This window comes from Rattus norvegicus, chromosome 11, assembly GCF_021556685.1.
Source record: "Rattus norvegicus strain SHRSP/BbbUtx chromosome 11, alternate assembly SHRSP_T2T, whole genome shotgun sequence".
NCBI classification, from domain to species: domain Eukaryota; kingdom Metazoa; phylum Chordata; class Mammalia; order Rodentia; family Muridae; genus Rattus; species Rattus norvegicus.
The window spans coordinates 13,923,490-13,944,499 of record NC_141544.1 but is presented as its reverse complement, the minus strand read 5'-3'; the positions used below and the strand labels follow the sequence as shown (position 1 = coordinate 13,944,499).

At 38.7% G+C, this 21,010-nt stretch overlaps 1 protein-coding gene across 2 annotated transcripts in view; it reads right to left on the bottom strand.

The window, feature by feature from the left end:
- The window catches only part of Pros1 (protein S), an 80,555-nt gene that overhangs the window by 31,332 nt on the left and 28,213 nt on the right, over window positions 1-21,010 (bottom strand). Inside the window, exons 2-6 of one of the 2 annotated variants that reach the window (NM_031086.2) lie at window positions 16,352-16,509; window positions 13,096-13,120; window positions 3,390-3,476; window positions 1,684-1,806; window positions 1,449-1,580 (exon numbers count right to left, since the gene is read on the bottom strand). In NM_031086.2, the coding sequence (NP_112348.2) occupies window positions 1,449-1,580; window positions 1,684-1,806; window positions 3,390-3,476; window positions 13,096-13,120; window positions 16,352-16,509 (525 nt within the window). Of the gene's footprint in view, window positions 1-1,448; window positions 1,581-1,683; window positions 1,807-3,389; window positions 3,477-11,717; window positions 11,778-13,095; window positions 13,121-16,351; window positions 16,510-21,010 lie in introns of those variants that run through there. The other variant, XM_087576964.1, reaches the window with a different exon arrangement.

Sequence of the window (21,010 nt, the reverse complement as noted above, 5' to 3'; positions counted from 1 at the left end):
CACAATGAAATTTCACACATAATCTACTGAATTTTTAACCTCTTAACTAAACAAAGGAGAAAGAAAGAAATCTTTTTTTTAAGGGTTTATGCATTGTAGAAAGATTTCACAGCAGGACCAGAATCCTGGCTTCAACTGTATATTCTCACCTAGCATAAATATTTGTAGTTTTCTAACAGTAATTCAAGCACCCCAATGGTGCAGGATGTGAAAGGAGAAAAGAGGAAAACTTTGAGAGACAAAGATTTATAAAGAAAACCAAAAGCTACATACAAAAAGCTAACCCGACAGATTATTTAAATCCAGAGGGAGGAAAAACACTTAAGAGCAATGGTGGAATAGTTGTAAAGGAATAGATGTAAAGAAATGAAAAATAGATTCTCCATCTTTCTCATAACCATGACTGGAAATGGGGTACAAAATAATGCATTTATTTTGGAAATCAGAAAGATATTTCTGAAAAGCAAAGAGAAGATATAATAGTGTGGTTATTAAGAACTGTAGGTTTCTTTGTGTAGCCACTGTTCTTTTTTTTTTCTTTATTAACTTGAGTATTTCTTATTTACATTTCGATTGTTATTCCCTTTCCCGGTTTCTGGGCCAACATCCCCCTAACCTCTCCGCCTCCCCTTCTATATGGGTGTTCCCCTCCCTAACCTCCCCCATTACCACCCTCCCCCCAACAATCACGTTCACTGGGGGTTCAGTCTTGGCAGAACCAAGGGCTTCCCCTTCCACTGGTGCTCTTACTAGGATATTCATTGCTACCAATGAGGATGGAGCCAAGGGTCAGTCCATGTATAGTCTTTGGGTAGTGGCTTAGTCCCTTGGAAGCTGTGGTTGGTTGGCATTGTTGTTCATATGGGGGTCTCGAGCCCCTTCAAGCTCTTCCAGTTCTGTCTCTGATTCCTTCGACGGGGGACCTATTCTCAGTTCAGTGGTTTGCTGCTGGCATTCGCCTCTGTATTTGCTGTATTCTGGCTGTGTCTCTCAGGAGACATCTACATCCGGTTCCTGTCGGCCTGCACTTCTTTGCTTCATCCATCTTGTCTAATTGAGTGGCTGTATATGTATGGGCCACATGTGTGGCAGTAGCTGCTGTTCTTAAGGAACAACAGAAGGATAGTAGCTGATTCTGAATATGGAACAATGTCTTTGCAAAGTCAGTAGCACCAAAGACTCTCCTTTTATTTATGCTTAAACTACCTTTATTTATAACTAAATGAATCCTTGAAATATGCACTTGGGTATATGCACACACAAGAAGAATATGAAATACTCTTGTCATTGGTATCATAAACTAAGACAGAATTACACAGCATCTTAACATAGAGGCACATGTACTGTCAGTACTTTCTGACCAGAGTGCTTCGCAGAACTTGCCCAGGGAAATTCCCCTACTGGCCTCACACAGTGAATGCATTTGTATTCAGTTTCTGGGCTCTTACCTTTGCAGTCTTTCTTATTTGTGAGCATAGCAAAGCCAATTTTACAGGAGCAGTGGTAACTTCCAGGAGTATTGTCACAAGTCTGGCTACAGCCCCCATTGATATTTGAGGGATCTTTGCATTCATTTATATCTACAATGGAAAACTATGTTATTTTTAAAGAAATACGATCTTCGGATAATTTGTCATGCAGCCATTCTAGAAAAGCCAGTGGGTGTGGATTTTGTATACATACCAAACTGACACTTGTCTCCTTGCCAGCCTGGTTTACAGATGCAAGTAAAAGCACCTTGGCCGTCTTTGCAGCTCAGATACCCATCTTCATTGCATGGCATAGGGTCACATTGGTCTGGGATGGCTGAAGGAAACAGACCTCTACTTAATTTTCACCTCAGCAAAGGAAAGTCAACAGCAGACCTGGAAACATACAATTGCATGCCTACAACCAATAGGGGTATGATGCATTCCTTCGCCTTCTTTCAAACAGTGCTTGCTCATTAAAAACGGAGTGTGGCCTGGATTGTGTGACTCAGTTGGTAGAGTTACTGTCTAGCATGTGCAAATTACTTGGTTTGATATCAACCACTGCATATACTTGATGGGGTGGGCTCATGCCTGTGATCCCAGTACTCAGGAGATGGAGAGGGAGATCATGAGTTGAAGGTCATCTATGGCTGTACAGCCAGTTCAAGGCCAAACTGGGCAAGAAAGAGAGAAAGGAAGGAAGAAAGGAAGGAAGGATGGAAGGAAGGAAGGAAGGATGGAAGGAAGGAAGGAAGAAAGGAAAGAAAGAAAGAAAGAAAGAAAGAAAGAAAGAAAGAAAGAAAGAAAGAAAGGGAGAGAGAGAGAGAGAGAGAGAGAAAGGGATGGAAAGAAGGAAAAAAGAAGGAAAAGAAAGGACGGAAGAAAGGAAGGAAGGAGAGAGAGAGAGAGAAAGAGAGAGAGAGAGGCAGAAGAAATGAAATAGTGATATAAGGCTCTGAATGTCCTCAAACTTACTATGTAGACCAGGCTGGCCTTAAACTCACAGAGATTTGCCTGCCTCTGCCTCCCAAGTTAAATACCACGGAGCCAGGAAAACATTTCACTTGATTTAAGCCTTAAAACACTTTCATGAGGAAGACAGGCCAAGCAAATTATTCTCTGCGAGACAATAGAATTTGACAATATTTGACTTGAAGCAAGGTGGAATAAAAGGGACCTTCTTGCCTTAAACAAGTAGAATTCTTGGGGCTGAGGATTTAGCTCAGTGGTAGAGCGCTTACCTAGGAAGCGCAAGGCCCTGGGTTCGGTCCCCAGCTCCGAAAAAAAAAGAACCAAAAAAAAAAAAAAAGTAGAATTCTTATTAAAATACATGAGATAACGGTTTTCCAACACTGGAAAATGACTTGCAGAAAAACAAAAGAAAATGAGCACAACTGTCAAATGGTGGTCACCGTAGGCCCTGTAGAAACTTCAGAGAATAACGTGGGCTGTTATCATGCACATGTTTCATATTTATATCATCAGTGTCTAAAAGTTAAAAGAATGCACGTGGCTTTCCTCTGACCTACCAGTTAACTATAATGTTTAGTCATACTATGTGATTATATAATTCTAGCCAAAATAAAGATGCTAGAAATAAAATTTCTGATAGCCAGTAATTTGAAGCCTAATCTCACTGACCACCACTGAGTTGAAATGTTCAGGGAATTTTTCTTTCTAAGTATAACAGATGCATTTACAATGGAAAATTAATTATGCTTCTATATGCAGTTCAAAAATGCATTTCTGCTTGGTGCAGCGCCCCCTCCAGGAGTCCACTTATTGGTTATCAAACATCGTTTTTTATCAGCACAGTGTATTTTACTTACAAGGCTTCTATGTATTTTTGTTTGTTTTTGTTTTTTGTTCGTTTGTTTGTTGCTTTTTTTTCTGTGTTGTTTTTAAACAGTGACTTACCATTGACACAGCTCCTGAGGTCAGGGTAAGCATTAGCTGACTGCCTCGCAGCACTGAATGCGCCAACTCGGAATGCGCCCAGACAACCTGAGAAAATGAAAAGATGTAATTGTATCACAGCATCCTTGATCAGAACTCACCATAGAAATTAACCTAAAGCCAGGATATTTCCATTCCTGTTGCTTCACAAAAGTTAGTACTAATGGACCTCCCTAAAAGTTTCCACCTGTGCTTTTGTTCTGTCAAAGTTCAAGAGAATTTCTCAGTTAAACTGAAAGATGCTATGCTATGCTAGCTTGGCAGTATAGCAGAAGAAAGTCTTTTTATGGTTCAAGTGCTTGCTTTCCTCTTCCCTTGAGTAACAGAATTTTATCTAAAACATGCTTTGTTGAGTATTGAGTTTTAAATGTTATGTATAAACGGATTGACAGATATGAATAAAATACAACATTGATAGTATGCGGGATAAGATTTTAAAGCTATTTACTTTGTGTGTGTGTGTGTGTGTGTGTGTGTGTGTGTGTGTGTGTGTGTGTGTGCGCGCGCACACACAAACACAAGTTCATGCATGCTTCTGTACTAGGACATAAGGAAAGCATAGCACAACTTTTTGAGAGTCAGTTCTTTCCTCCTTGGTTTGAGGTAAAAGATCTTGTTATTTTTCCTGCTGTGCTATCTCCGAAGCTTCTGCCAGTTCTCCTATCTCTGCCATCCATCTCCCTCTAGGAGTGCTGGGATTGCAAACATGACCCAGCATGTATCCCTGGTTTCTGGGCACCACACTCAGGTCATCAGGGTAGCATACAAGTTTTTTGATCTTCACAGCTTTTCAACTGTTTCATGGATGCACTGAAAGAAAAAACAAGTTCTAGTTGGTCTCCATTGAGGAGCCACACCGTGTAAACGGTGACCAGGTAGCCAAACAGGTAGATATGGTGCCCGGGGCGGGGGGGCACAAAGAACATGCACATGGCATGCTATCCATTTATCCTCTCCTCTTAGGAGAATGGATTATTGCTGTTGAGACCAAATCAAAAGAAGAGACCTTTGGAGCTGGACTATGATGGCGCTTTGTGCCAGCACATATTTGTAGGGATACTCAGGAAAATACTCTGGTGCAATTGAATAATTTAGTCCCAGAATGTTCCTTTGACAACATCTGAAACTTGTTAGTATTGTATTGATATAATCTACTACTGCTAGGATAGGCAAATTCGTTCTTTTGCTATGTAAACAACCCATCCCGAAATTTATCTAATTTGTATCATGGTTTATTATTTTGATCTAATTAAATCTTGTGATCAAGGTCACTGAGCATCTACTATGCTGGCTCTGCATTCAGTTAAAACTTAGAATAAGTCCACTTAACATTTTCACTTTTTATTTTTATTTAAAATTTTTATTTGACACATTCATCTTCTGATACTCTGAGAATCAACACCTTTTCGTGGCGTAGTTTGGCTTTAAAAGTCCATTGAAGCAGCTCTAGGCCACAGCATTGCTAATATAGTTGTTCTAAGTCTTATTTAAAAGTAAAATATATTTTTATGAATCTTCTGAGAATTTTATGATTTATTTTGAATACATTCTTCTCGCACTCATCCCAACCCCAAATACACATCATTTTTTGGTCTCACCAACATCATGTTCTTTTTAAATTAATTTTTAAAAAAATCTTAAATGAAATGTAATTACATCTTTTTCCTCTCCTTCCTCCAATACCTCCTATGTATGTACCTCACTTCTTCCCATCGGTTCTTTCTCAAAATTATGCCCTAAATATATAAATATAACCTGCTCAGCCTATGTAATATGACTTAGATGTACATGATTTCAAGGCTGACCACTTGGTATTGATTAGTCAACTAAAGATTTCATCCCCGGAGAAGACTATTTTTCCCCCTTTCAGCATTTGTCAGTTCCCTTTAGTTCTTTGTCTATGGGTAGGAGGGCCCTATGAGATTGCCTTCTTCTATGTTAATACATCTGTTGATGTTGTATGCCTTCAGGTCTTGGGCAGGCAGCCATTCTGCTGAGGTAACATGTACAAAACTTCTCTAACTTTAATTAGTTCTACCCATATATGCCTCAGTGTGGAGCTAATCTCTCTCCCTCCCCCATCAATACCATCATCTATCCACCTCCCCTACTACAGGTGGGAGATCATGACAAGCTTCCCACTCCAGGCTTGAACTGCGAGAATGTCGGTTGGCTTGCTCTTGTGCCGACATCCCCAGCTGCTGTGAATGTGTAAGTACATCTGTTCTGTCATGTACCCCAGTACTCCCCTACCTCTGACCTTATCAATCTTCCACCCCTCTCTGGGTGATGTGATTCAAAAATATAAACTGCCCCTTCTGGCTGGCTGGGTCCTCTACCTATTCTCTGTACTCTGAGCAGTTGTGCTTCTGCATTCATCACCATTCACTGCACACAGAAACTTCTCTGCTTAGATCTGAGAGCTGCTGCAAACTACAGGTAGAGAGATATGAATTCAGAGAGAAGAATTCAGAGGGCAGTTTGATACTATGTCACTTTATCAGAATACTAGTAGTGCGCTCGTTCCTTAGGAGGATGAGCTCCCCAACCACGGGTTCTTCAAACCAGGCCCATGTTTTATCCTGTGGAACAAGCACTTTGAGTCTTTGATCAGACTTTCAGAACACACACTGGAAGTACAGAGCATAATGTAACTGAACTTTCAACTCTGAAAACTCTAACACCAAGCACTCTTTTGTCGGGTCCCTCGGGCATCACAGAGACTGCCACCTTTGTATCTTCCTCCTATTTGTACTTGTAGTGGCAGCTAATTTCAGTCCTGCAGTTTGTGGTCTGCTTGAGTTTACTTCCTATACCCAATCTGCAAATTCATTCTACTAAGACAGCACAACAGAAGTAGAGTAGAGAATGTTGTGGTCCTTTAACACAGCAGTTCTCAACCTGTGGGTCTCAGATCTTTTTCTGAAAGAAGTTTTTACTTTCTTAATGTCATTTGTTGATTCACTCTGTTTTACCTGCCAGAGTGCTTAGGTCTGCGTGGACTACTGAACGTTTGGCTTCTACTTCCTATCTGAAAACTAACCCTGTTCCAAAACACATCCAGGATTCTAAAGTAGCCTCCTTTATAATCATTCAGTAGCCATTGCGATTGCTTAGCCTTTCCTTCACGAGGTTTTGACAACTGCTGTGTGAATAAAGCCTTTGACATCACCTGGTACACTCAATTCTAGCTCCCAGTCTCACTCGTGAGACTTTCAGCCCCTAGCAGATAATCCTGATATGAAGCACATCACTCTGCAGTGAAGCCATCTGACTTTCCGTTATTTCACTGGATGGAACTTCTTTTATTGTAAGACCATTGGAATTTCTTAGCATCAGTTTGATTTTTGACTCATGGCCAATTCTTCACACCAAAGTTCAAGCAGTGGTTCTCAGCCTTCCTAATGCTGAGATCCTTTAATACAGTTCCTCATGTCGTGCTGACCCTCAACCGTAAAATGATTTTCATTACTATTTCAAATCAGTAATTTTGCTATTGTTACAAATGATGGTGCAGATATCTGTGTTTTCCAATGGTCTTAGACAACCCCTGTGACAGGGTCATCCCACTACTGTATTAAAGAACCACACAATATTCTCTATTCATTTGACTTCTGCTGCACTGTCTTGGAAGAATAAATTTACAGATTGGTTCCTGAGTTTCTGCCAGTGTTTAACTTCTATTCCTTGTGAGCTTTTCTGATTTCCTGGAGACATCAGGTTTTTGTAATATTCAGAATGCCTTGCAATGACATAAATGTGTATTGCACTTTGAACAAGAGTGCGTAGATGTAATTGTGTCAAGAACATAGAGGTGATTATGGGAGTCACTGCTGTTACTGGACAGACCTTCAAACCATCTAGATACTGAAACTCTGGATGAAAATGAATTCTTCCCTGATGTACTACAGGGTGTGCCTTAGATAAGCTTTCTTTCTTTCTTTTTATTTTTAAGACTTATTTTTACTTTTTAAATGATACGTGTACAACTTTGGGTTATAATGTATAGGTGTCTGTGGAGGGTTTATAGGTATCAGATTCCCTCAATTCTGAACTGAACTTAGGTCTTTTGCAAGATCAATTAATGCTCTTAACTTCTAAGCCATCTCTCCAACCCTCATGATCCTCCTGCCTCATCTTCATCAACACTGAGGGATTTCATGCAATCACCACACCTGTCTTATACTTAAGCTTTCCATTTCCATAAGATACCAAGAGAATACATCCATTTGCTGTACTGGTTGTGGATCAAAACCCTTTCTACACTATCAATCTTAAAAGAGATGAACTGACTGGGTTATGTTCTCTGTCAAGTCTTTGTTTGCTGGGAACTTTTTCTGTCTTATTATCATTAGCATCTCTCACAAATAGCCTTTCATTATAGTACATTTATCTCCCTGAAAAGTAAAACATCTACAAGCCAGCTTGCAATAAATAAGAGTCATGAAACATAGGTTTATAAATGTATGAAAGTAATGGCTTAAATGGCTAGCACACTAAGAAATAACACACGCCATAGAAAAGATAAAATACTTAGAGATTTTAATGCTATTAACAGTTCTCTAAACATATGTCCTAACTGACATAAATGACATTTTATTACTTCTTTGCTTACTCAATAGTTAGTTATCTTTTGCAGAATAGCAAGCCATCCCCAAAATTACTAGTTTATAGACAGGGCTACAGTCACTAAATGTAGAGGGAGTAGGGAGAAGACAATTGGCAAGGCTTGTAAAAGGCCCAAGTATTCAAACAATAAATAAATAAATAAATAAATAAATAAATAAATAAATAAATAAGCAAGCACAATATACTAAACTCCAAAAAGCTACTTGGATTTGATTTTGGGATCAAATATCTAAGAAGAAATTAATTCACCAAGCTAAAGATGTCTGTGGCATGTGCAGTCGGCCAGAGCATTGGATTCCAAGGTAAGGCATTCCAAGGTGAACCATGACAGCTCATGGTGTCTGACACCCCACTTCTACTGGTTTATAAAATGTTGTATGTCAGAGTCTATTCATGTGACTGAGTTTTCTTCACCATACTGGTCTTAAAGTGGCCCTTATTCCATAGCACCAAGGAGAAAACAGAGACTGCAGGACCTTGTATGAGATACTGTACTGCTGCTACCATGTATTATGATGTAAGCCATTTCAGGACCACCCAAGGATGTGTGGGCGGGGAAGACAGCATCTACCTCTTGATAGGGGAGTGGGGGAAATGACACATCAGAGAGTATGAGGAGCAGTAGATAGTTCCATGCCATCTTTGGAAAATGCAGTCCATCACTGAGAGATGGAAAGGCCCACTAGAAGTCACTCTAGGCTTCCAATTTCCTACGACAGTGAGCCACAAACCTTTCCAAAGTACAAATTTTGGTTTTATCAATTCTCTTTGCTGTTTTTTCATTTCACCTACTTCTATTCCTACTTTATGTCTTGCTAGTTGGAGTTTACTCTATTGTGTGTACGTTTTTATTTTTGTTTGAATACTTGGGCCTTTTACAAGCCTTGCCGATTGTCTTCTCCCTGCTCCCTCTGCACTTAGTGACTATAGCCCTGTCTTTTACTGGTCAGGCTACTTCTTGTTTTAGGTTTTTCTTAAAAATAGTGCCAAGATTCTTAATGTTTCTCTAAAGATGATTTGAAAGATGAAGTAAGAAGTTTGGAATAATTCACTAGCTTGGCAGGACCTGCAAGCTAATGTGTGTGTGGGGGGGGGTGGGGTGTGATTGTGTGTGTGTGTGTTTAGGAATTAAACCTAAGGTCTTAGGCGTGTTAGGAAAGCACTCTACACATGAGCTACATCTCCAGCCCTAAAGAAAGATTTCTAATATTTACATTTAGGCTCACAGTTTACCATTCTCCAGAAAATTTATTCTCTATGAACAAAGTCATTTAATTTTCCAGGTGATATTTTCCAATGCCTATTTAGATGTTAAGCTTATTTTTCCTACTTCCTCTGGAAAAAAGGAATGCTAAAAAAAAATTAAGTTATAATGATATCCTGGGGTTATAACTCAGTGACAAGGTACAACCTAGAACATACAAGGACTGAGTTCAATAAAAAGTTTGTAAACTTGATTTTATAAGTTTATGTATAAACACGTTTGTATCATAAAACTTCATTTTAAAAGTTCTTTGCAACCATTATCTGTTTTCATTTCTTGAAACAAACTAATTCCATCAATTATTTCCATCTATGTGATACACATCAGTAAGCCCCGGGTATTTCTGAGTTGCGTGTTCTAAGGGCAGCAGATGGCAAGGGTAACTACATGAAGTGCTTTATACGGCCCTGAAATTTTAAGTCTAGACACTGTCCAAAAAGTACTGACATCAGTGGTCTAATCTGCTGAATAACCTTTCCTTATAAGGACAAAATTGTGGATGATTAAATTACTATTTTGTTCATTATGAATGGAAGAATACATTGCATTTTTTTGACCCAATTGGTAAGATATAATTGCCCACTTAAACACACAAAGCCTGGTACCATCCATCCCTTGAGAACATTGATAACAACCTGCAAATACACAGAGCAGAATCTTAACATCAGCCTCTTTTGTCCTGCCACCACTTCTCCCCCTCTCTTCTCCTCTTCCCTTTCCAGTCTCCTCCTCCTCCTTCAAACTTCTCTCCCACCCATCCTTCCTTCTCCTCCAATGACAGGCCTCCTTCTATCCTGTACCTGCCCCTCACCTGTATTTTACATATTCAATGGGGGGTGGAGAAGGTTCTGGTGAAGTCACCTGATTCCTGAGTACTTGACCAGGCAGCTGTCCTGGGGGCAGTGGAATTAGCATCAAAATAGATAACTCCAGGGCAAACCACAACATTTCCCCCTTCTTGTCCAGTTAAAAAGCATTTTCACTTATATATAAATTGAGACAATTATCACCATTCTACAATTTATAAAACATATGATATACTCAACAACCAGTCCATCAATTTTGTCCATTACCTAAAGCACCTTGTCACCTACCCTAAAAGACTCTAATTCTACACCTGACTTATATCTTGGTTAGAGATCTTATGCCATCTGAAAAACCACCCTCAGGGAACTGTACTAGTTGAGATTTGTCTGTACAGCCTCTCAGTTCTGGAAGCCGTGTTAGGCTTGCTATGTATATAGTTATTTGGTCATTCAAAGATTTCTGGCGTGGTTGAAGACTAGTAGTCTCGTAGACAACCCAAGCTGTTTAACATTGTATTTTTTTAACGAGCACCATGGCCCCTCTGCATATCCAGTGACAGAACATCTAACTTAGATAAGGGATTTTCTTTTTCTCTTTCAACAGTAAAACTTACTACTTACACATACAAAACAAAATATAAGGTTTCAATCAAAAGCATTTTTGTTCCATCTAAAGGATTAAAATAATAACGCCTTCCATTAGAAGAAAGATTGACAATAAATCTATTATCTATCTCCTTAACAATCCAAGAAATGTAAAGTTAGAAATCAATTTATTGATATTCTACATATAATAAATATAACCCTTTTTAAATAGTTAAAAACAACAACAAAAGCAAAAGTGAAAACATGTCACCAGCTAAGGGCTATTCTGAAACTGGAATGCACATCTCAGATTCCAGGTTTTGTTTGTATTTTAATATTCTACCATGCTGTAAAGGCAGTCATGGAAAGAGAAGAGAAAGTTGGATGGATCCAGAAAAAAAAAATTAGAACTGATAAAAGGAGAAAATTCTTATTTAAGGAACCTCTCTCAAATACATAGCTCTATATTAAAACATTATTCATATTTTTTCAAATGTACTGTAACCAAAGAATGTTTATTTTAGATGATTGCTCCTGCACATATACCACCTCATTACATGGCCTCAAGAAACAAAGTTAATATAACCTTATAATTTTAGTAGCTTAATAGTATCGCCTTTTATTATTAAACATTTAAATTGCCTTCTAAATATGAAAGGCTCGAATAGTCTTGATAACTTTCCTTTTCTCAATTATTTCCGAATTGTAAATCCTTGGCTTCTGTTATGTAACGTGGTGACTCATAATGTATACAAAAATAGATTCTTTTCCTGGATGAATGCTTTTATCCATTCTCTATCCTTTAAAATGGGCAAAGGGTTTTGTTGTTGTAAAAATATAACTTCAGGGCAAACCACAACAGGGTTTTACAAAACCTTGTTGCACTTCATACTTGTAGACACAAATAACAACAACTCCCAATTACTGTTCATGGTGTGCTATTGAAAGAAACCATTCAACACTGACATTAGTAGGTAGAGAAAGAATGAAAGGATGTGGCCTTACCACCCTGAATGTATCCCATCTCATCTGATCATGGAAGTTAAGAAGGATCCAGCCTGGGTAAAACTTGGAAGGAAAAAAGGAAGAAAAAGAAGCAAACAGAAATTGCACATCAGGGGAGAAAAGTGAAGAGGAGAAAAGAAATACATTTTAATAAGTGCTTTGGAATCTTGTTGAAAACCTACCTAGAGAGGTGACAAATGGTCCCATAGACATTGGGAAGCTAAGATCATTGCTGTGCTCTATAGAGAATTGATACTATAGAATAGATCAATGTCTTTAATTGGTGAAAGGATGAGCTACAAGGATCCTAACTATCATGTACATTAAAAATGCTGAAGAACAGTCATGGACCTGTTTCAAAAAGATCTTGTACCCTGTTGTCCTGGACTTTTAATCTACTAGTTATCCTGTAAGACAAATACAAATCCATACCAATTTTTTGTATTTTTCCCTTAAGGTCCAAAGTATAAAAATTCTTCTCAAAATGCCTCTGGAATTGCTACAGACATACACAGGGTAATATATGAAAATAAATAAACCATATAAAGTACCTATGCTCAAATTCTAAGATGAATAAGTTTAATGGCTTAATCATCTATGAGACTATATTAATAATAATATCAGAGTACATTTCTATATTTTCCCAAAGATTTTCCTTCTCTTTAGTTGGCTAGAGGTAACATGGTGAAACCAAGCATAGATAAGCAGTATTCTGAAAGAAAAAGGTGGGAAAAAAGCATAACATTGTTGTAAACATGGAGAATCCCATGAGAATTAGATGCAGAAATTAGAAACCCTAATATTTGGAAGCAGAAACAATATTCCCAAATAATATTAACAAGAAACATTTCTACATTTGCGTTAAGAAAGCAAGCTCTGTTACTTTGAAGTAGTATTTAATTGAAGTCATTTAACATATAGGAGTGTTCAAATATTACTACATCAAGAGCACAGAATCCAAAAGAGCATGAATGGGAGACTGCAGGAAGTGATGAGATGACCTGTGAATGACTTTTACAAATGGATCTGGGATAACTGTATACCACCTTATTTGATGAGCTTAGATATCTTTCATTTTTGTGAAAGACAGCCCATGAAAACATGTTTGTACATAATGTCAGTGTCTGAAGATAATTGACATCAGACTAAAGATATTTTAGCAGAAAGACTGAGAAAACTAATAGTGACAGTTCAGCATAGTAAAGAGACATTCCAAGTCAGCGGGCGTGACGTTAAACACAAGAGCGTCACAGCTCTTGCATCTTCTCAAGAGCAATGAGTTAGAATTGGATGGATACATGGGCAGAAAGGGAGGTCTGAACATATCTAAGTTCCCGTCAATTTCCAAGATTTTATGCTTCAGATACTTAAAACTTACCTAAATATTTTGGATAAAAATAATCCTAGAAAAAAATAAAAGAATAGATATATTAGCAAACCTAAATCTCACCACAGAGTTAAATATTAATGTTTTAGGGTTTTCATACTAACATGGGAATAAATTATATGTTGTGTGTTTTCACATTCTAATTTTTATATAGGAAAATATTCCAAGAAAAAATAACTTGACAAGTATACTTGACAAGTATATATACCTAGGCTTAAAACACCACTGAATGATTAAATAACATTTTAAAGCATCTGATTGGAAAAGGTTGTACTTAAGGTGATAAATATATGCCCTCTTTTATAAGTAATTTTTTAATGGTGATTAAATATCCATGCGATGCACTTTTTTTGTATTTCTGTATTGAAAGGGTCTCTCTACATAATCCTGGCTATCCTGGAACTTACAGAGATCCATATGCCCCTTCTCCTGAGGGCTGAGATTAAAGGAGTGTGTCACCACATCTGGCCTTCATCTGATACACTTTTACATCCTTACAATTGTCTACACTAAGGCCACAATGAAACAATCTGAAGGGAACTATATTAAACACTTACCTTATTTGAATCTAATGCACATGGAACACCTTCCTTATAAACTGGTGGGTACCAAAAGTAGTTAACAAAAAGTGGAGAAAGGAATGTATTTTATGAAGGAAGAGCATGCTATAAATTTCTGACAGTAAACTCAGAATATATTTCATTTGTATCATAAATAACACAAGAATATTTCTTTTTTTTTTTTTTTTGGTTCTTTTTTTCGGAGCTGGGGACCGAACCCAGGGCCTTGCACTCTACCACTGAGCTAAATCCCCAACCCCCACAAGAATATTTCATTCAGAACCAAAATTCTGTAGACAAAAATATTCAAAGTTCTGGCTCAGACAATGTAGAACATATTTTTTTTTTCCAACTCAAAGTCCTCACGTTTTCCTATTACATATAAGCCTGTACTACAGGTTTCTCCTAGCTTATGAGAAGGGTCTGACATTAAATCATTCAGACAACATTGTTGTTTATGGCAGAAGCAAAGCCAAACAATAAGGAGCAACAAATGGGGTCAAGAATTTATGATATGTTAATTACAGGAATACATTAGAGACAGTGAAGAGGTGAGCAAGAGGGTAAACACTGGGAGTATAGACTAAGGGTATGAGGCATATGGACAGGGAGTGTGTGAAATCTATCGACAAAACCAGTGTTGGTGAAGGTGAAGAAACATGAGTGAGTCTTCCTTCTCCATCTCTTTCCCTCCTCCCTCCTTTGTTCTGTCTCCCTTTCAAATTACTCTTTGAAGTCTGACCTCAGAACATATGTACAATGCAGAACTATACAGTCAAGTATTTATGGATGACATAATCATGTGACATGAATGCCCAAAGCATTATACCAAAGCCATTGAGTAGATGTGGTGGACAGGCAAAATAAAATGGAGGACTTGATCATTATTGGAAAGAGGTGGTGTATTGGAGTTTATTGTATTGTTCCTCCTACTTTTTAAAATGTTTTCATAGTGGAAAGAAATATATGTATATATCTAATAAATACCATAATCTCTGTAAAAGTACATACACATTCCTTTTTAGTATAAATATGTAAAACATGATATGCACATATGTATATATATGTGTGTGTGTGTATATATATATATATATATATATATATATATATATATATATATATAAATGCTACAGTAAGCAAGTTTACTACATTGTGTAGGAGAGAAAAATTTTTATGACTACTGTTTATGCTGGCTAGTTTTATGTCAACTTGACACAAGCTAGAATCATCTGAGAGGGAAGCACAATTGAGAAAATGCCTCTACAAGATAGAGTTGTAAGCAGACCTGTAGGGCATTTTCTTAATTAGTGACTGATGGAGGAGGTCCCGCCCATTGCAGGTGATGGTATTGTTAGGATGGTGGTCCTGAATTCTATAACAAAGCTGACTAGCTAAGCAAGTCACGAGGAGCAGGGCAATAAGCAGCAGTCCTCCATGCCTCTGCATCAGCTCGTTCCTGTTTCTGGGTTCCCATCTGGTTTGGATTCCTGTTTCAGCTTCCCTCAGTGAATCATAATTCAGGATATGTGAGCCAAACAAACCCTTTAATCTCCATGTTTCTTTTGCTCTTGGTGTTTTTTTCACATCCTGGTCCCTATTGTAAATACATTTAAAACTAATTGTAGGGTATTTGCAGAAAATTTCTTCTTCAAACCTTTCAGAACATGTAGAGATAAAAAAGGGCTACAAGAATAGCTACAGAGAACAGGAGTGGCTACAGTTTGGGACATATTTTCTAACTATGAACAAAGTGTTCTTGTTCATTATCACTCAGCTATTGTTGTGATGCTGGGAGCCGTAGGAGAGGCACAGGAGGACCCTTATATGTTATTTCCTTTTCTCCAGATTGTGTAATTAGTCTCAGGAAAAATATCTGAGGAAACCCTTCAGGGTATGAGCTTTAGACGCTAAAGGTGATGCTTATACCACTTTTTAGACGTATTAATGCTATTCCTGCTAGCTACAAGCATGCTACAGAGCACCCTCTCCTAAAACACGTAATGGGTAATAATTCCTATGTTGCTGTGTGATATTTAAGTCTTTATGGTTAAATTTTGGAAGTGGATAACTTGTAAAATTTCATACCCTGAAGATATATGAGCTATATCAGTAGCCTAGAGGAAGTTTCCAAAGGTTATAAAGTATACTCAGCATACAAGACACTGTAATAAGTAGTCTCAGATGGCCACATTTCTAGAAACTTCTAAAGATAAATGGTGAGGTTGTATATGGTAGTATACACCTACATATAACCCCAGTATTTGGGAGGCTGAAGCAGACGCAGGAAGAGAGTGAGTTTCAGGGTAGTTGGGACTACAAGTAAGAGACTACCTCAAATGCAAGCAATCAACCAAAACAAGATAAAGGAGGAGCACAATGGTGATAGAAATACCCACAGTTGCTTACATTTCAAACACATCTTCTCTTGAAACCTCAATGCTATCAAATTTGGGTCAGGATAAAATCACAAAGTCAACACTAGTTGTTGACAATGAGACTTAAGGGAAATCTGGTTAAACCAGATAACCTGTCTTTGGCAGTCCTCCTGCAATGGCAGGGCAACACACAGAAGGTGGTCTACAGAACCATTAGCTTTCAAATGGTGCCAAGGAAACATGAGCTGACAATGTTCAGTCTGTAACTCTATATCTAGGTGTGTGGACTCAACAGTTCCCATGAATTCTTACCGTTTCGGGATTATTTTCAAAGACCTCCCTGGCTTCCTCCTTATTGCAGAGTTCTTCAATGCACTCTCTTTCAAGGTTGCCCTTTTTAGTTTCTTCGAGCAAGGTATTTGCACGGCGCTTCCTCACCAGGACTTGTGAAGCTCGTTCTTTTGACAAGACTGTAGAAACACAAGCTTATATAAATAAAAATTTTCATTTTCCCCTAAGATACATCATGTTACTAAACAATACATGTTGAAATATTATGTGGACAAATATCTAGAAAAAATGAAGATATTCTTAAACTGTGAGTACCAATTATATTTGAAGAAAATAATAAAAATGTGAACTTTTTTATAATATTAATACATAGACTGGACAATAGTTTTTAGTAAAAACAATTAAAGTATAAATGAAATCTACAATATTTTAGATTTTATGCATTACTAATTCTGTTTACTATGAAGTCTATAAACATGGATTTATTTCATGTCTGTGTGTCATAAATATAATAAACAATATATACTCAAAAGCTTAACAAAAGAAGGGGGTAAAAGGAAAAGGGTCGATTGATAAAGAGTCTACCTGAACCACTGAAACTCTTTCAAAAGTGAAATAAGTCAGAGGAAAAAGCAGGGAATACACAATATGATTGGGGGAAGGTAAAAAGAGGGGGAACCTCTGACTAGGGATAGGGAAGTGAGACAAATACACGAGAGATAAACCGTGAGGATATCTAAAAAAGTTGTAAGTAATCATATTATTAACCTAATCATATTATCTGCCTAAAAATAGTATAGTATATGAAACCATATAACAAATAAAAAAAATATATGTTACCAGGTATGAGAAGCCCTCCTTTGTACATGAAACTTGAATAACATTAGATGGTATTGGTATGGCCTTTGGTTGGTTGGTTCCCAGAGGTGGAGGTCCCTACTGCTGAAGACACTGTGATTGACACATGGGCCCCAGAGACTCCTGAACTGGAACTGACATGAATTCTTCTTCTATGACAACTGAAAGACCCCAGCTTAGCAGCAGTAACGCCATTTTGCAAGGCTGTACTTAAGATGACTGGTTCAGGGAAAGGTTAGAACACTGAATACACAGCGGCTGCCAAGCAGGATGTGTTTGGTTGAAGGCCTGGCAACAGGACAACTTCGGTTGAGCACCTGACAATGAAAAAAAAGCCCCGGGAGAGGTCCCACACCCTGGTGGGGGGGCCGAGTCAGTCGTTATGTTCCAAAAAGGTAGCTAAGAAACTTGCCCCCGGGCTGAACCCTTGGGGGGCCGAGTCAGCCGTTATGTTTCAGGAAGGTAGCTAGGAAACTTGCCCCCGGGCTAAACCCTTGCCATATTAGAATCCACCAATTATATCCCTGTAACCATACATCTGCTTCTGTATGCTTGCTTCTGCTCCCCCAAAATCCTATAAAAAGCCCATCCTTGGTTCCGTGGGGCACGCCAGTCCCCCGAGTGACTGAAGTGCCCGCAGGTGCCTGTGCCTGTGTATCCCGACAATAAACCAAATCCTCTTGCTGATTGCATCCTGTGGTGTCTCGGTCTGGTCTTTAGAGTTGGAGGGTCTCCATCCCGAGGGAAAGTTCTACCTGAGAGCTTTTCAACAACTAGCTTTTATGATACCGGAAGGCGCCATGCAATCTTCCAAAGGAGAGAAGCAATCAACAGTCCTACCCAACTATGATACCTATAAACCACAACAGCAACCACCATGGCAGGATAACCCTAAGAGTGAACTAGTGACAAACAACATACCTATGCACTAACCAACATCTCTCTTACTAGACTTCTTCAACAAGACAGAAACAAAACCTGGTTCTGGGAACCTAGCCAATTACCCAGGGCTAGCAAAGTCATGGATCTTGGAAGAGATCCTACAACCACCACTTTACTAAACCAACATAGTCCATAACTACATCCTAAATATTTGTCCTTATGCATATAAGATAGTCTTCTATCAAAGAAACTCCTCGTTGCAACACATAGAGACTATGTCTGAAAACAACAACTAATCAAAATGTAGACATGGGGAACCTGATCCCAATGGGGAACCTGACACCAAACAATTTCAGCACCCAAGACTCAGAGAACATTGTGGAAAATGGTGTGGAAAGATTGTAAAAGCCAAAGAGGGTCAGAGAGTGTGCTGTGAGATTGTATCTCCTAGCACTGTCAGAAGATACATTGATAAAGGCTCATCAACATGGCTGCCTAAACATGAACCTAACAAGGACAATAATGGCCATGCCAGAGTAGACAGGGAAAAAGCCCAAGAGACCTCAATGCTCCATAACTACAGTCAACTAAGGAGTGCTGAGACTGATAAAAATACTCTGCCTCAAGGATGGGCCTTGTCAGGCATCAATGGGAGGAGAGGACCTTGGTCCTGTGAAGGTTCTATGCCCCAGTGTAGGAAAAAGCCAGGGTGGGGAGGCAGGAGGGAGTTGGTGGGTGAGTGGGGTAGCATCCTCATGGAGGCAGAGGGTGGGGAGATGGGATGGAAAGTTTCCACAGGGAAAACCGAAAATGTGGCTAACATTGAAAATATAAATAAATAAAATATCTAATAAAGAAAAAAATAAGTGATTATTCAAGGATTAAAAAAAATACTCTGCCTCTTCAAAGGGCACACTAATTGGTTATCCAGTATGGTCAGTACTGAAAACATACATACAAGTAACAATATACAGACCAAACTAGATATACTTAGGGACATATTTAACAAATTTAACAACAATATTTAACAAAAAGGGGTCATGAATTTTAAAAGGAAGGGTATATGGGAGAGGTTGGAGAGAGGAAACAAGTGGAAATTGTTTTATTATATTATAATCTCACAAGAAAAGATATTAAAAGCAAGTGAGATAGTAATGCTGCTTTAGATCTCTTACTTTCTGAAACAGAAATATAAATGAGATGGCTAAATAAAAGTTGGGGTTGTATTTATAATTCTTATCTCTGATCATTTCATCACTCCTCATTAAAAGATAAAGACTCAAACAAGGCTCTGTGTGCATAAAGGGTAACGCTGAACTTGCTACCTGCCAAGTGGATTACTGACTGAGAAATGGCAGCACTGTCAATAATGCCTGTCCCACATGAGCAGCCCTTTCATTACTTGGAAATTATTTAACAATACTATTTTGTAATACACATAGCAAAAACGTCAAATGTCTGAACTTCAAAGCAAATACGTAATTCTGAGGAAAATGGTAACATAATTGGCTCAATAACAACAACAATAAAATCAAGGTCTAAATACATTTTTAAATAACACAATCACTTTCCAGCAATCCTTCCATTAAAAATACTAAACTTATGCTTGCAGACAGAAGTCTTGTATGGCTGTGTTCTGAGAGGCTCCACTCAGCAGCTGACTCAGACAGATGCAGACACCCACTGCAAAACAGTGGATGGGACTTGGGGACTCTTATGGAAGAATAGGAGGAAGGATTGCGGCCCCTAAGGGGATAGGAACTCCACAGGAAGATCAACAGAGTCAACTAACCTGGACATTTAGGGCTGTGAGAGACTGAATCACCAACCAAAGAGCATACATGAACTAGAACTAGGCCTCCCCTCACATATGTAGCAGATGTGCAGTTTGGTCTTCATGTGGGCCCCAAACAACTGGAGCAGAGGTTATCCCAAAAGCTGTTGCCTTTATGTGGAATATATTCTTCTAGCTAGGCTGCTTTGTCTGGCCTCAGTGGGAGAAGGAGTACCTAGCCTCACAGAAACTTGAAGTGCCAGGATGGGGGTATACCCAAGGGGGGGGGGGGGTCCCTACTTACTCCCAGGAGGAGGGGAGGGGGGCTGGGGAGATGGATTGTGGGACGGTGACTCAAAGGGGGCAGTGAGTTGGATGTAAAGTGACTGAATATAATAATAATAATAATAATAATAATAATAATAATAATAATAATAATAATAATAATAATAATAATAGAATACTAAACTAGTGGGTCATGCAATAAGATGGCTCAGAGGGTAAAAGCACTTTATATGGAACTCTGATTATGCAATTAGATCCCCCAGAATCTAGATGAAGGTAGTAGGAGACAAAAACCTCCAAAAAGCTATAATTCAGCCTCCACATGTATGCAGTAGCATGCTTACATGTACATGTCATAAACGGTCGCAGGTACACACAATTATAATATTTTTTTCTTCGTCTTTATTAACTTAGGTATCTCTTATTTACATTTCAACTGTTATTCCCTTTCCCAGTTTCCAGGCAAACATCCCCATAACCCCTCCTCCTCCCCTTCTATATGGGTGTTCCCCTCCACATTCTCCCCCCCATCATTACCACCCTCCCTCAAAAATCACATTCACTGGGGGTTCAGTCTTGGCAGGACCAAGGGCTTCCCCTTCCACTGGTGCTCTTACTAGGCTATTCATTGCTACCTATGCAGTTGGAGCCCAGGGTCAGTCCATGTATAGTCTTTGGGTAGTGGCTTAGTCTCTGGAAGCTCTGGTTGATTGCCGTTGTTGTTCATATGGGGTCTCAAGCCCCTTCAAGCTCTTTCAGTCCTTTCTCTGATTCTTTCAAGGGGGTCCCGTTCTCAGTTCAGTGGTTTGCTGGGGGCATTCGCCTATGTATTTTCCATGTTCTGACTGTGTCTCTCAGAAGAGATCTACATCCGGTTCCTG